Source organism: Jaculus jaculus, chromosome 1, assembly GCF_020740685.1.
Source record: "Jaculus jaculus isolate mJacJac1 chromosome 1, mJacJac1.mat.Y.cur, whole genome shotgun sequence".
NCBI classification, from domain to species: domain Eukaryota; kingdom Metazoa; phylum Chordata; class Mammalia; order Rodentia; family Dipodidae; genus Jaculus; species Jaculus jaculus.
In genome coordinates, this window is record NC_059102.1 from 86,826,903 (window position 1) to 86,841,640 (window position 14,738).

General features: G+C 38.0%; 1 protein-coding gene across 2 annotated transcripts in view; it reads left to right on the forward strand.

The window, feature by feature from the left end:
- Positions 1–14,738, forward strand: part of Adamtsl1 (ADAMTS like 1) — a 403,127-nt gene that overhangs the window by 79,507 nt on the left and 308,882 nt on the right. For both annotated transcript variants that reach the window (XM_045150329.1, XM_004658427.2), the window contains exon 4: positions 4,236–4,472. In XM_045150329.1, coding sequence (XP_045006264.1) covers positions 4,236–4,472 — 237 coding nt within the window. The remainder of the gene's footprint in view (positions 1–4,235; positions 4,473–14,738) is intronic.

Sequence of the window (14,738 nt, forward strand, 5' to 3'; positions counted from 1 at the left end):
AAAACATAATTAAAAACTAAAAACTTTGAAAATGATAACTATCTGCACAATCATAAGGTCGATTGTGTTGCTGTTATTATTACTCATATTTATCAGGATGATTTTGTAAGACAAGAGGCTACAATGACATTCCTTGAGAGGTTCAATGAATATCCTGAACTAAGCCTGAGAAGTTTTGGGTTCAAATAAAGAAATTTTTGCCAAATCCTTCTTCCCTTAATTTTTAAATATGTGTATTTCAAGGGAAATTTGATTCATATGTTTCTGATTCATTTACACTTAAATCATCAAAATGATATTTTGTAAGAGCTATTTGATGTCCAAGAAGCTTTCTGAACCTGTTTTATAAGACCTCTTAAGTCTTTTTCTTAAAAGAGGAAGTTGCTTTTTGCCAAGTACAAATAAACTCAAACACTGGGAATATTTAAGTTCACTTTCCAACTCTAAACTCCAGGTTTCAAGCACATTCTCAATTTAGTAAAATATACCATCCAACCTCTACAAAAATTTGTTCGGATAGAAAAATAGTGGTGATAAAAGTGTGTGAAGGTATTCATAAGCATTGATACTGTTAGAGATATTTTTACATCTATATAAAGCCTATAAAAGTATTCTTGCAACCATTCTATGCAGATGAGTTGTAAGTGAAGGCATCTGTCTGTCCGTTCATTCTCTATAATGCATCTACATATTTTTACTGATTTTGTCACAGAAAAAATTTTAACTTCATTTTTCACAGGCTTTCCCTTTTACTCTTTGAGGTATTTATTTCAAAAAACATGGGCAGGATAAATATATTTTGTCAAAGAGAAGGGACTGAAGAGATTCTGTAGGAAATTTTGGTCTTTGATGACATGATTTATTATCATAAATTCAAAAATCTAATTGGCACTTTTCTTTGAGTTAGGAAAATGTAACAAATTACCTCTGGTTCATATGAAGTTATCTCTTAATTATATCCTATGTTTCTTACCTGGCAAAAGTGATTCAGCTTGACCCTGGAATTTCCTTCCAGCGGGTTCACTGATATTAATAGTAAACAAATCACAAAGATAATTATAAGAGTTTGTATGGGGGACTATTGTGAACAATTCCCTCAATATTCTGTGTTATTGTGTCCATTTCAGTATTTCTTGCATACTTCCGAGTAACCAAGTGACTACTGGGATGATAAGCATTATGTCAAATAAAATACTGGATTTAAGCCTTATTAATTAAACCATCAGTTTAATTAAAAGCTTCCATGCAATGATACCAAGGGAACTTATCAGGTTTATGTAACTTACTAAGCAAGGGAAACAGCAGCTTGAGAGACTCCAGTGAGGAAAATAGGGAGATTTAGAGAAATGAAGAGCAGAGCTTATTAATTACAGAGTGGTTTGGGGACAAATGTTAATAGATGAGATTTAGGCAGATGTTAGTAAAATTTCCAAGCATGGCAACTTGTAGTATTATCTTTGGAATTGAAATTTCTAATTAGCTCATGTTAAATCAGTGTGTACTTTTCTCTTGGAACATAGGTTCTAAAACAAGCTGCTGTTACAAAAGTAAAGTTTCCTTTATATTGCCTGTCATGGTTAGATACAACTACTTGTTTTATAATTCATAACATAGTTAGGCAGGTTGTGGATTTTGGATTTCTCACAGTAATAAAGTAAATATCCTATATAACATGCACAGATACCATTCATTCATTTATGGATCTTTAAAAAAATGAAATCCCATTATTTAAGAAACTAATAAACACCACACCTAGTACACAGGGTGATTGGTTTTTAACTTTCCTATTGTTTATTTTTGTTGTTTGGGTTTTTTGTTTGTTTGTTTGGAGATAGCATCTCATGTAATTTAGGCTGGGTTCAAACTCCCTAAGCACCTGATGATGACCTTGAACATCTGATCCTGTGGTCTTACCTCCTGAGTGCTGGAGGTCCAGGCGTGCAGGAGCAAGCTTGTCTTACGCAGTGCAGGGGATCGAACCCTGGTCTTCATACATGCTAGGCAAAAACTCTATAAACTGAGCTACAGTCCTAGCCCTGCAGAAATATAATCATGCTTTAAAAAAAAACTTTTTCATTTATTCTATTTTTATTGAGGATATTATTATATGACATATTGCAAATGGTCATATTCCAGTCTGGTTACACTCTTATGCTCCTTCTTCCCTGTCTCCACTGTTGACAGTATTCAAAATCATTTAAGCCTATGGACACCTACACACCTATGCTATATTTTATATATATATTAAGCTTTGCAACTTACTGGGTTTCAGTCATAATAAACCAGTATAATGCTAATGATACAATACTTTATGATCTTACACTGTGTTTTGAACCATTTCATATTCATCTTAAATAAACATTTGTTTGTATCCTACCTTGCCTAGAAAGAATTTGTGCTCCCCCAAATATCAGAGCTTGGTCTACTACTTCATAATACCACTAAAGTAAAATCAAGACATTGCAGTTTATAAAATAAAGTGCAACATTATTCCCTGAATGTCCATGAATACAATTTTCAGAAAAAAAGAAACCTAGGCTGGAGAGATGGCTTACCAGTTAAGTCACTTGCCAGCAAAACCTAAGGATCCATGTTCAACTCTCCATATCCCACATAAGTCAGATGCACAAAGGTGAGGCAAGCATGAGGTTGCACATGTCCACTAGGCGGCACCAACATCTGGAGTTTGATTTCAGTGGCTGAGGCCCTGACATGCCAATTCTCTCTCTTGTTCTCACTCTCTCTGTTGGCTAAAGACACTTGTTTGCAAAGCCCACTAACTAGTTCAGTTTCCTATTTCCCATGTAAAGCCAGATTCACAAAGTGGTACATGCATTGGGAGTTCATTTGCAGTGGCAAAAGGCTCTGGAATACTCATATTCTTTCTCTCTCTCTTTCTATCTCTCTTTCTCTCTCTCTCTCTCTCTCTCTCTCTCTCAATCTATTTCTCTCTCCTCACAAATAAATAGCTTTAAAGTATTTCTAAGGCACATGTACTATTTGCTTTTAAAACTAAATTTACTTTTTCCTCTTACTTTTATCACTCACTAGATAATAGCCTTTATTAGTCATTGTTTTGTATTTTAATCTTCCCCTTACGAAATATACATTTTAAAGATTTTATTTTCCATTGGCCTCTGCCAGTATTATTGAAAATTCAAATTGAAAAAGTTTCCTAATTACCTAGTTCTTTATTGTCAGTAGCAACATTAAATTGTCATAATGACAATTAATGGAAATCTTTCTTGTGTAAATGGCTGGTATACATACACTCATGAGCCTCTCACAAAAGCCTTGAGGCCCAGTTGCATTACTGTCTCTGTACTGGGCATGGTGAACCAAGTGTAGAGGCCGACTGTCCTGTTGGCCCCCTGCCCATCCAGGAGGAAATCTGAGTCTTGTCCTTTCTGCCAAACTGCCCAAGTTAAAGCAATTCACATATAAGTGATGCTTCCTCTTTTTTGTTACCTATGCTCATTTTATATACTGTGCAGCATCTATTCTAGAAACAAAATCATAAGCACCCACAAAATTTTTGATTGAAATCTGTGTTTTGTGATGTTAATTATTAAAATAGGAATTATCATGGTTGTAGCTGGGCATGGGGGCTCCCACCAGTAATCCCAGTGTTTCTGCACCTGAGACAGAAGATTTACAAGTTCCACATCAGCTTGGGCCACAAGGTGAAAAGCAAGACCTCTCTCAGAAAGAGGCGCAGGGCTGGGGGTATAGCTCAGCTGTAGAACACTTACTAACCTGCAGGAAGCCTGGATTCAATCCTCAACACCAGCAAGACAAAACAACAACAACAACAAGTCATGCCTCTTAATGTGAGGGCTGAAAGGGACAAAAGCACTGTCAATAAGTACCAAATTCTACATAAGTTAGAAGGAAGTTGAAATATCACACTGTTGAAGAGTAAATGGTCTTCTTTCCAAAAATATTTTAAGTTGGATATTTTCCCAACTCATGTCAATGAAAAGATTTATTTCAAGATGGTTACTTTTTCATTTGGCTTCCATCAGAAACTATATAAAAAGGTGTTTTCTTTCTCAGTTCTATTTTAAGTTCCAAAAATAACTGCCTAACCTCAAAAATTATATGGTAAGTTTTATCTGTAATGACCAGGACATTGAACTTGTTTTCTGTAACCATCACAAACCAGATCACAGTTCCAGTGTTCTATGCGGGGCTCTCCTCATAATGCCTGCATGTCCTGTCTCCCTCTTCTCTAGGACTGCCCACCAGAAGCAGGTGATTTCCGAGCTCAGCAGTGTTCAGCTCATAATGATGTAAAGCACCATGGGCAGTTCTACGAGTGGCTTCCTGTTTCCAATGATCCTGACAACCCATGTTCGCTCAAGTGTCAAGCCAAAGGAATGAGCCTGGTTGTTGAACTCGCACCCAAAGTCTTAGATGGTACACGATGCTACACGGAATCTTTGGATATGTGCATCAGCGGTCTATGCCAAGTGAGTGCTGAATTCCCTTGCTTTAATTTGTCCAGAGTGTTTACCGTATTTATGTAAAGAGTTTTCGCGATGCTTCACTACCTGAATCACCCAGTTAACCTTTCTTGACTTTGTAAATAGTGACAGATTTGAAAACTGAGATTGAATTTCAGTGAAAAGAACAAATGTTGTATTCTGTGTTAAGGAAATGTAGACTGGAATCATTATTTTTCCTTTCCTTAAGTGACACTTCTATGTGAAAGAATAAAAACTATTGAATTTTGTGTATTGCTTATGAAGTTTGAAGTTACCTGTAGATTATTTGTCCCAAAAGTAGTTTAGGTGTGTCTGTGTGTGTGTATGCATGCATATATGTATGTATATACGTTGGCAGACATTCTTCATCTACTTAGAATTTAGGACTGACTCAGGTGACAGGGACTATAAAATCCCCACCTAAAATGCAGGAGAACTTGTTGGTCTTTTACTGTGTCTAACTGTATTGAAAATTTGGCTAAATAGTAGAAAAGATATGGCAGTGTCAGCTGGATGGGGTTTCAGCCAAGCAATGCTTCCCATATAAAAGGTATCAAAGAGGTTGAATTTCTGGTGTCAACCCATCAGTGTCTGCTTGGAGTAGAGTCAGTGAGATGACAAAGCACTTCTGTCTGCCATGAACTTTCCTTCTTTATTTCCAGGCCAGGTTTTAGAACAAACAGGTTTCCTGTGTGCTGCTAATGATAGGATTCTTTTCTGTCTTACAGAGTAGATACATTAACATTTGCCTTAATCAAAAACAAACAACTTTTTCTCTTTTCAGAACTTATAACATCACAGCTTAATACCTTGCCGGTGATTTGCTATGAACATGCATTCAAAACTTAAATTTCTACCTTAATGCAAAGGAAACAATGTGGTGCAAATTGCTATTGATGTGTATATGTGAGAGGAGGTGGATCCAGTAAATCATCAAAAGGCTGGAATTAGGAGTGAGCCATACTGGCGTGCCTGAGGATTTCTCAGATGAGAACATGGAGGCATGCTACATATATCAGAAGGTTTCTTTACAAATAAGACATATGAATTCCAAGTGTAAATTTGAATGTAAGGTTTTACTTTTTGAAAGTTAGTAAGGGTCTTAGAGATTATCTACACAGCACCCATAACAATAATATATGTGAACAACATTATTTGTGATATTTTCTAGGTATTTACCAAACTATTCATGATTATTTATAAATAGCCTCATCTAGGTCTCTTGGTTGTATTGAAATGGAATTATGGACTCTAAAAACTTCTGTAATGAATTGTAAAGCAAACAAATGTAGGAAATGGTAAATGAAAAATTCCTTGTCTTTTTACACTGAGTAAAGCAAGGAGGATTTTTATTTTGTAAATGAGAATTAAAGGACTAGAAAATTTGTATGATTTTCTAAAAGTTATATAGTTGGCCATGGCAAAAATGAAATTTCAGGTCTTCCAGTATCCAGTCCAATGTTGTTTCTACTATATTACATTGCAGAATGAACCAAAACAAACAAGACAGGTCAGCAAATTAGGTTTCATTTGTTTCTGTTGCATGGGAGCTCAACGTGGCATGTTTTCCCCTGGATTTTTCCTGCCAGCTGGCCCCATGTACCTTGGCAAATAAAAGAAAATCCTATCTCAGCAGCTGAAAAATAGCTTTTATATGAGTAACTATGGAGTGATGGTGTTTAAGTTTAGAGCCTAAGTATAGGCATGTCTCTTTAACTTAGATTCTCATGATTGAGACTTGTAAAACTTAAGGGTAACTGTCAATCATATAATACTGAGAGATTGTAACTTATGCATAGAAACTATGGCTATTATGGTCATTATTTATCTTATAAGGGGCAATAGTGTGGTGAGGCAGAAAAACATGGTCTGCATTTGAAACTAACAAGTAACTTAATTGTTCTGGAGAGTGGTTGAATCACAAGTATGAGCTGAACAGAAAGAAGTAGTTTCTGAACCTGGCATGGTGGCACATGCCTTTAATCCCAGACCTTGGGTGGCAGAGGGAGAAGGAGCACTGTGAGTTTGAGACTACCCTAAGATATTTAGTGAATTCCAGGTCAGCCTGGCATAGAGTGAGATTCTACCTCGAAAAACAAAGAGCAAAACAAGCACAAACAAACAGAAAAAGTAGGTAATCAGGGAGGTTTGAATGGTGCACAGTATTATGATAAATAGTAGGTATCAAAGAAAGAGTTCTGGTGGTAGAAAGACAGAATCAAAACACTTGTTTCAAAGGTTATTATATCTATAATTATAAGAACCCTGAACAGGAGGACTCTCGAGGCAAAGAGACCAGCTAGAATAGAGGGTCTTACAGTAGCCAAGGTGAATGACACACACATCAGCCTTGGTCAAGGTAGTGACAGCAGTAACAGAATGGAAACTGAGTCTGAAATGACATTGTTCTTGTCTTGATTACAACCAGGACAGAGAGTAAGAGCAATATATCAAATCAATCACATTGAAGTCATGAAAATTATAACTGAATATGAATTTATAATAGTTTTAACATTTGGTCCTTCCTACTACAACCTTCGCAGCTTTTGTTTCCATCATTACATCTGACCTAAATTTTCTGCAATTAATGGAGGGGTAGGATAGAGCAAGGTGGTAGAGGAATAGAGAAGAAAGGTTTGAATACATTATGTATATTTTCTGGATGACAAGAATGAAATCAGTCAACAAAGTTTGAGCAATCCTTTTTACTACAAAAAGTGCATAAATAGATAAATTCTGTCCTCATTATAAATAATCATTCATTTGCTTTTATCTGTATGTTACTGATTAATACTTTCAGTCTTTAGTAAGAAACAGTAACACAAGATTGTTTTTACAAAAGAAAAAAATCAGGAATCTTATTAGAAACTTAAAATGCAGCTTTATAACTGATTCTTCTAGTTTCCCAAATAAATTATGTTTCAAACCCTATTTTCTCCTCACCTCTTCATCCTTAATTATTAAAGATTTTTCTCTTACTTTACTTTTGTCATTTAATATTTCAAAATCTGCTTCAAGTATGTTTGGGACCAGGAGATACAAATAACAAAGTACAAAGAAGCAGATATTTTGGTTTAAACATCACTGTAACTAGATAGAAAAATGATAGCATAGCCACAGAGACTTGTTATTCTCTCAAGCACTAACTTATTTGAATTTTATCCTCTTCTAAGAACCACGTTCTCAAAACTGTTTAGTCCCTCATCTCATCGTCAACATGGAATACCAGACTTCTAAGAGCATACTTGGCAATAGTAGGTCACGCATCAGATAACGTTTGCTCTTCTGGTAGCAGCCATAGTAATCATGATGGCTTCGGTTTCTGTGTATCTATCCTATCTATGCACTGGACATACATTTTCGAAAAGGTTTTTTGATGTGTCAGAGATAATTTATGTGTTGTACAGTGTTATCCTTGTTTCACAGATGCCTAAACAGGCTCAGGTGATTATATGAACTGCCTAGGGATAGCCATTCTGTCTGACTTCTGAGCAACCATTCCTTTCATCATGCCCAGGTTCATAGAGACAAGTAATTTTGTAATGCTCCCCAAATTTGGCTATATGCCATAATCACCTGGAAAGCTATTACAAACCACAACTTTCGAAATCCATCTTCTAAAAATACAGATTTTTTTTAGCTCTAAGTCTTTAGAACTATGATTTTTATGGTGAGCAAGATTCACAAACCACTTATAGATTGGAAAGCAGGTACAATTTTAAAATGAATGAGATGAAGCCCAGCATGGTGGTGCATGCCTTTAATCCCAGCACTCGGGAGGCAGAGGCAGGAGGATCACCATGAGTTTGAAGCCACCTTCAGACTGCATAGTGAATTCGACGTCAGCCTGAGCTAGAGTGGAACCCTACCTCGAAAAAAATAAAGTAAGCCGGGCGTGGTGGCGCACGCCTTTAATCCCAGCACTCAGGAGGCAGAGGTAGAAGGATCGCCGTGAGTTCAAGGCCACCCTGAGACTACAGAGTTAATTCCAGGTCAGCCTGGACCAGAGTGAGACCCTACCTCGAAAAAAGAAAAAAAGAAAAGTAAATAAATGACATGAGCTAGAATTTGGGCCCTTCTTTAATCAACTGTGTGATGTTGATTAGTTATCTAATCTCCTTAAACTATGTCATCTGTGTAAAATGAGATCATCTCAACAACCATAAAATACAAAGTGATATGAAGTTAAAGAGTGGTGGAAATGTGGAAGAGCCGGAAAAATTGTTCTTATAAAATACAATAGTGGTTTCCTATACTGAGTGTGGGCTTTCTTTACCCTATAGCATTTCAGAAAAGTTTATGTTATGAGATAAAGCAATTAACTTCTTAATTACATGGCAAGGAGAGAGGGAAGAAGGAGGTGAGGAAAACTCAGTGGCAGAGTACTTACCTCGCATCCTCCAGGCCCTGGGATCCATCCTCAGAACCTCACACAAGAAAAACCAGAATGAGAACTTTTACCATTTTTCTACTTTCACACCATCACTTAACAATTGAAATGTTAGTAACAAGGTTATGAGAACCTAACCTCAGATTACAAGACACTCCTTTGAATTGAATTTAGTTTGCCTTTGAGAAAGTTACTGCCCTGTACTTTCTTTTTTTATTCTACAGAATACAGACATTGTCATTAATAGAGTGTCAGGGCAGCCTGGAAAGACACCATCTTGCAGGTGATCCAGGCAGAGCCCTAAGAGACTAGAGGTCAGGAAGTGGCAACATTTATCAACATCTTAAAAATACATCCTTAGGGGGCTGGAGAGATGGCTTAGCGGTTAAGCGCTTGCCTGTGAAGCCTAAGGACCCCGGTTCGAGGCTCGGTTCCCCAGGTCCCACGTTAGCCAGATGCACAAGGGGGCACACGTGTCTGGAGTTCGTTTGCAGAGGTTGAAAGCCCTGGCGCGCCCATTCTCTCTCTCTCCCTCTATCTGTCTTTCTCTCTGTGTCTGTCGCTCTCAAATAAATAAATAAATTAATTAATTAAAAAAAATACATCCTTAGGGCTAGAAAGATGGCTTAGTGGTTAAGGCACTTGCCTGTGAAGCCAAAGGACCTCAGTTCAATTCCCCACGACCCACGTAAGCCAGATGCACAAGGTGAAACATGCATCAGGAGCTTGCTTTCAGTGGCTGGAAGCCCTGGCACACCCATTCTCTCTCACACTCTCTCTCAATCTCTTTCTCTCTGCCTCTCTCATATAAATAAATAAAAATAAAATATTTTTAAAAATACATCCTTAATGTTATTTCTTTAGCATATCTCAGGCTATTTTTTCTGGCTTTAATTCTGTTATAAATATTATGAGAACAGTAGGATTAGTGATTGTACCTTATCCAATCACACTCTCCCCATCCCTCCCTCCTGAAATCTGATAATGTTGGTGTGCCTTCACACTTTGCAACTTACAGAGGTTGAGAAATACTGGGATTTTACTTTTGGTCATTATTCTAAACCAGACAAACTTGGAAGTAAAACAGGAATAGGAAAGCAGTTTGGTATGGCATGAATAATTAGACCTAGGCACTAGAATCAGCACTACTAGAGCTGGGATCTGAGTTCTGCCCTCCTCGGTACACCATTTGAGCGCTCAGCCCCACCCAGTCTCCTCATCTGCAACATGAGGAAGATAATTGTCACCACCTGATAGGATTGCCATGATGAATGAGCAATCAAATACGTATAAAGTGTTCACAATGGGCTTCATAACTACTCGCTATCAGTATTCGTGGTACCCGGGCTCTTTCTTGTCTTCAGCTTTTCCCTCCATGTAGCTTTGTTGAACACATGGTTTAGTATGTTTATACCCATAACAAGGCACACTGGCTCCTGGGTTAACAGACCTGGTAATTTCTTATTGTAGCCACCTCTACCTAACAGTTCCATGGTGTACCACTCAGCTCCTGATGCAGGCAGTGAATGGAGCCCTGTGTAGAGCTAATGAGCCGTCACAAACAGGATCAGCTCTATTAGTCCTGCTGTTAGTCATTGATTTTCATTATCCTAATGACCCCACTTATATTTGTTATAAAGCACAAAGCCAGTTTCTGTGTTAAATATTTTTATTTGAAAAGAATGACATAAATTTATAGATAGAACATGTACCACCATTAAAAATAATTTGGAGGTTATTTTTAAAGAAAATAGAGAAAACTATGTCTTATTTTTATAATTAATGGGATTCATCAGCAAGTGCCTAATATATGCATATCAAAAGAAAAAGTGTGACTAACACCAACCCTTTTTATTTTGAATCCATACATTTATAATTTTGCTTATTGCTACTTCAGAAAATAGAGCATTTCAAAAAGAAAAAGAATTCCTTTTAAGTAATAACTTAGATAATATTTTTAAATGAATAATATGGTAAAGAAATAAGCAATAAAAAAATTAGGGAATTTTGATATCTATACTCATTCTGGCAACATTAAAATTAACCATACTTCCAACAAAGAAGTTCTTCTCATTTTTAATAATTCCTGTGGTGAGCAGTTTGAAATGGATTAAATGGAATGATTATTTCTCCATCTCTGTCTGTGACCTGAGTCACCAGTATCAAATATCCTCCAGTTATTCCAAAGGTGGTGATGTCAGAAATAAGGAGTTGGCCGTTTTTTCCTGTGTTTTTTAACCTAATACCATATGGAAACATTGTGAATACAATCTCTTTTACTTCCCTTTGCATAACACACCAAAGATAAAACAAACTATTAATCACTGATTGAATCTAGTTACTGAACCTGGATTTTTTTAAAAAGATTTATTTTTTTAAATTCATTAGAGACTGGGCTGGAGAGATGGCTTAGCGGTTAAGCGCTTGCCTGTGAAGCCTAAGGACCCCAGTTCGAGGCTCTGTTCCCCAGGTCCCACGTTAACCATATGCACAAGGGGGCACACGCATCTGGAGTTCATTTGCAGTGGCTGGAAGCCCTGGCACACCCATCCTCTCTCTCTCCCTCTATCTGTCTTTCTCCCTGTGTCTGTCACTCTCAAATAAATAAATAAAAAATGAACAAAAAAAATTTTTTTAAAGAGTCTATAAAAAAAAATTATTAGAGACAGAGAGAAAGAGAGAGGGAGAAGGGGAGAGGGAGAGAATGGGCACATCAGGGCCTCTAGGCATAGCAAACAACCTCCAGACACATGCGCCACCGTGTGCATCTGGCTTATATGGCACATGGAGAATCGAACCTTGGTCCTTAGGCTTTGCAGGCAAGCACCTTAACTGCTAAACCATCTCTCCAGCCCCTGAACCTGGATTTTGTTGTTGTTGTTGTTGTTCTGTCAACCATCTGTGGTATGCTGGGCAAGGAAGATACAGAACTGAATCAAATCTCTGCCCATGGACAATACACTGGTAGACTTATTACAGGAAAACTACCACTTTGTTCTTTAATTTACTTGCTTGACAAATTTTACTTAGGGTTTAGTGGTGTGATAAATAAGTTAATCTCTGAGAGGAGACTTGAACTATACTTTCTTCACTGTAAATCTGGAGCTTTTCTAAGATACAGATTTGATATTATTTCTCATCATTTCAATTATGCTTGCCTTCTAGTCAAAAGCAGCTCTAATTTAAGAAATATTTTTATTTGAGAGAGAGGGAGAAAGTGGCAGAGAGAGAGAGAGAGAAAATGAGCATGCCAGTGCAAATGAACTCCAGACACATGTATCACCTTGTACATTCGGCTTTGTGTGATTACTAGGGAATTGAACCTGGGCCTTTGGCTTTGCAGGTAAGCACCTTACCTGGTAAGCCATATCTCCAGTCCTCCTTTTTTTATTAAAAAAAACACCAAGCTTTGTTATTGAATTTTTGTTTCAATGTTTGTGTATGTGTAGCATGGTATGTGTATGTGTGTGTGTTGTATGCATGTATGTGCCCCTTCCACATGTTTTCAGAGCCAGAGGAGGGTAACAGGTGTCCGATGTCTTCCTCAGTCATTCTTCTACCTTATTTCCTTGAGACAGAGTCCTTTATGAACCCAGAGCTCATACCATTTTCTGTCAAGTTAGCTGACCAATGAGCTCCAGCAATCCTTTTGACACTGCGCACTCAGCTCTGAGGTCCCAGGTATACATGGTCATGCTCAGTTTTTTATGTGGATGCTGGGGATTGAATTCAGGCCCTTGTCTCAGAAAGCACTTTATCCACTGAACCATCTTCCCAGCTCTAATGTTTTGTTAAATATTAATTCAGTATGAGTAAGTTATGTGTGCAAATCCTCTGAAAGAATGTAAAGTCTAGAACATTTCTGTTCTCCCACAGAGCGCTACTTCTGCTGAATAGGGTCAGGCTGTTCACAAAGAAAGACCCAGTTTCTTTACATGACATCTTTCTTTACTGAGTGGCTTAACCCACTAGAATTCTGTTCTTCCATAGTTCTGGGGGCTAAAACTCCAAAGTCAAAGTGTCAATAAGGGTCCCACTTTCTGTGAGGTTCTAAGTCAAACCCTTCTTTGCCTCAACCTGGATGTCAGTGGCCTTCGGTCTCTGGTATTTCTTGTCTTGAAACAGCATACCTCCAGCTGCTGCCTCTGTTCTCACATGGCCTTCGCCCCCTCCAGCTTCATGGTCTCATAAGAATTACAGGTGGAATTGATTTAAGACCTTGCTGAGTTACCTATGGCCCCATTTTAATTTGATTACATCTACAAAGTCTCTATTTCCAGATAAGATAACATCCCAAAGACCCAGAAGTTTAGACTTAGCCTATCTGTCAGAAGGATACAACTCAACCCCTAAGCTGCTGTTGTGCCCCTCAAATTCATGGACTTTCCATGTATAAAATATTCACCTGATACTAACACCCCCAAAGTTTTATCTACTATAGCACCAACTCTAATTCTAACATAACATCCAGATATCACCATCTCAGCCACTTAAAGCCAAACTGGTTGTGGTCATCTTGGCATCTCATTTCTCTCCACATGAAGCCAGAACATCGAAAACACAACTCTCTGCCTCCAAAACTCATTGGAAGAATGTATATACAAGACATCCCTACTCCAGAAGGAAGAAATAGAAATGGAGAAATACATTATAGTTCCCAAGTATGTCAGAAACCCAGCAGAACAAATCCCACTGGTAGTAAGGCTTGAGCTTCCCAGAATCTGCTAGGAAGGCAGCCCTCCCTCATTAGCCAGAGGAGCCGAGGAGCGTAGGCCCCAGCATCTGGGCTTTGCCCTCAGAGTTGTATTGTTTCATTTTGTCCTATCTGTGCGCTTTTAGTCAAGGCTGACAGCATTTCTACTGATCAAACATTCTTTGGCATCATGTCAGTCAACGGAGTCCTATACAGATCTTTGCTGGATAACCACTTGTCTATACTGGCTGGTACCAAAATGATGGCTTAGATCTGTGAGTCACAGATCTAATTTCTTTAGCAAATAGCTACCTAGTCCCACCATTGACCCCTTTACCAGAAAACACCTGGCTAAGCTGGAGATATTGGAAATTGTCAGTTGTCAGTATATTTTTGTTCATTTTTCACTTTACTTATTTATTTAATTTTTTTTAATTTAATTTATTAGTTTTCTTTTCAGTAAATACAGGCAGTTTGGTACCATTATTTAGGCTCATCTGTGATCTACCCCTTCCCATTAGACCCTCCTTGTTAATGAAAATGGGTCGTGCATTGTGGAGTTAGTCCCCAGTTATTGGTATGATAAATGTCTCTGCAAATCATGACCCAACATGTGACTCTGACATTCTTTCCGCCCCTTCTTCCGCAAAATTTCCCTGAGCCATGTTGGGTTCATTTTTGGTCTGCTTCAGTGCTGAGGTGTTGGGGGCCTCTGAGGCTTTGGCTCTCTGCTTTGGTAGGAGTTGATTTTTCTCTGCGTTGATCTCCTTCCCCTTTGTGCTGGTATCCAGTTCACAGGAAAACATCACCCTTGCTTATTTCGCCAGTTGTCCTTAGTTTCAGTTGGGCCCTTTTTGAGGTATGTTGGGGCAGCTCTCTTCTTAGGATCTGCATCTATCTGGAAAAGAGAAGCAGATTCTCCAACGGAGAGTAAGTTAGCACCCGGAAAATTGAGATAAGACTTACTTTTTTGATAGACAGTTTGATAGGTGTAGGCCCTCTTATACCCCGTGATTGATGGTAGCTTGATATTGAAGAGTGGGCTTGTGTTTGGGTATGGTTCTGACTTTTTTCCCAGCTCCAGCTATGGGTCTAGTACCACTGAGTGGATCAGTTAGCCAAATCAAGAGCAATTGATTCCTCACCATGGCTGTGTACCACTATTGCA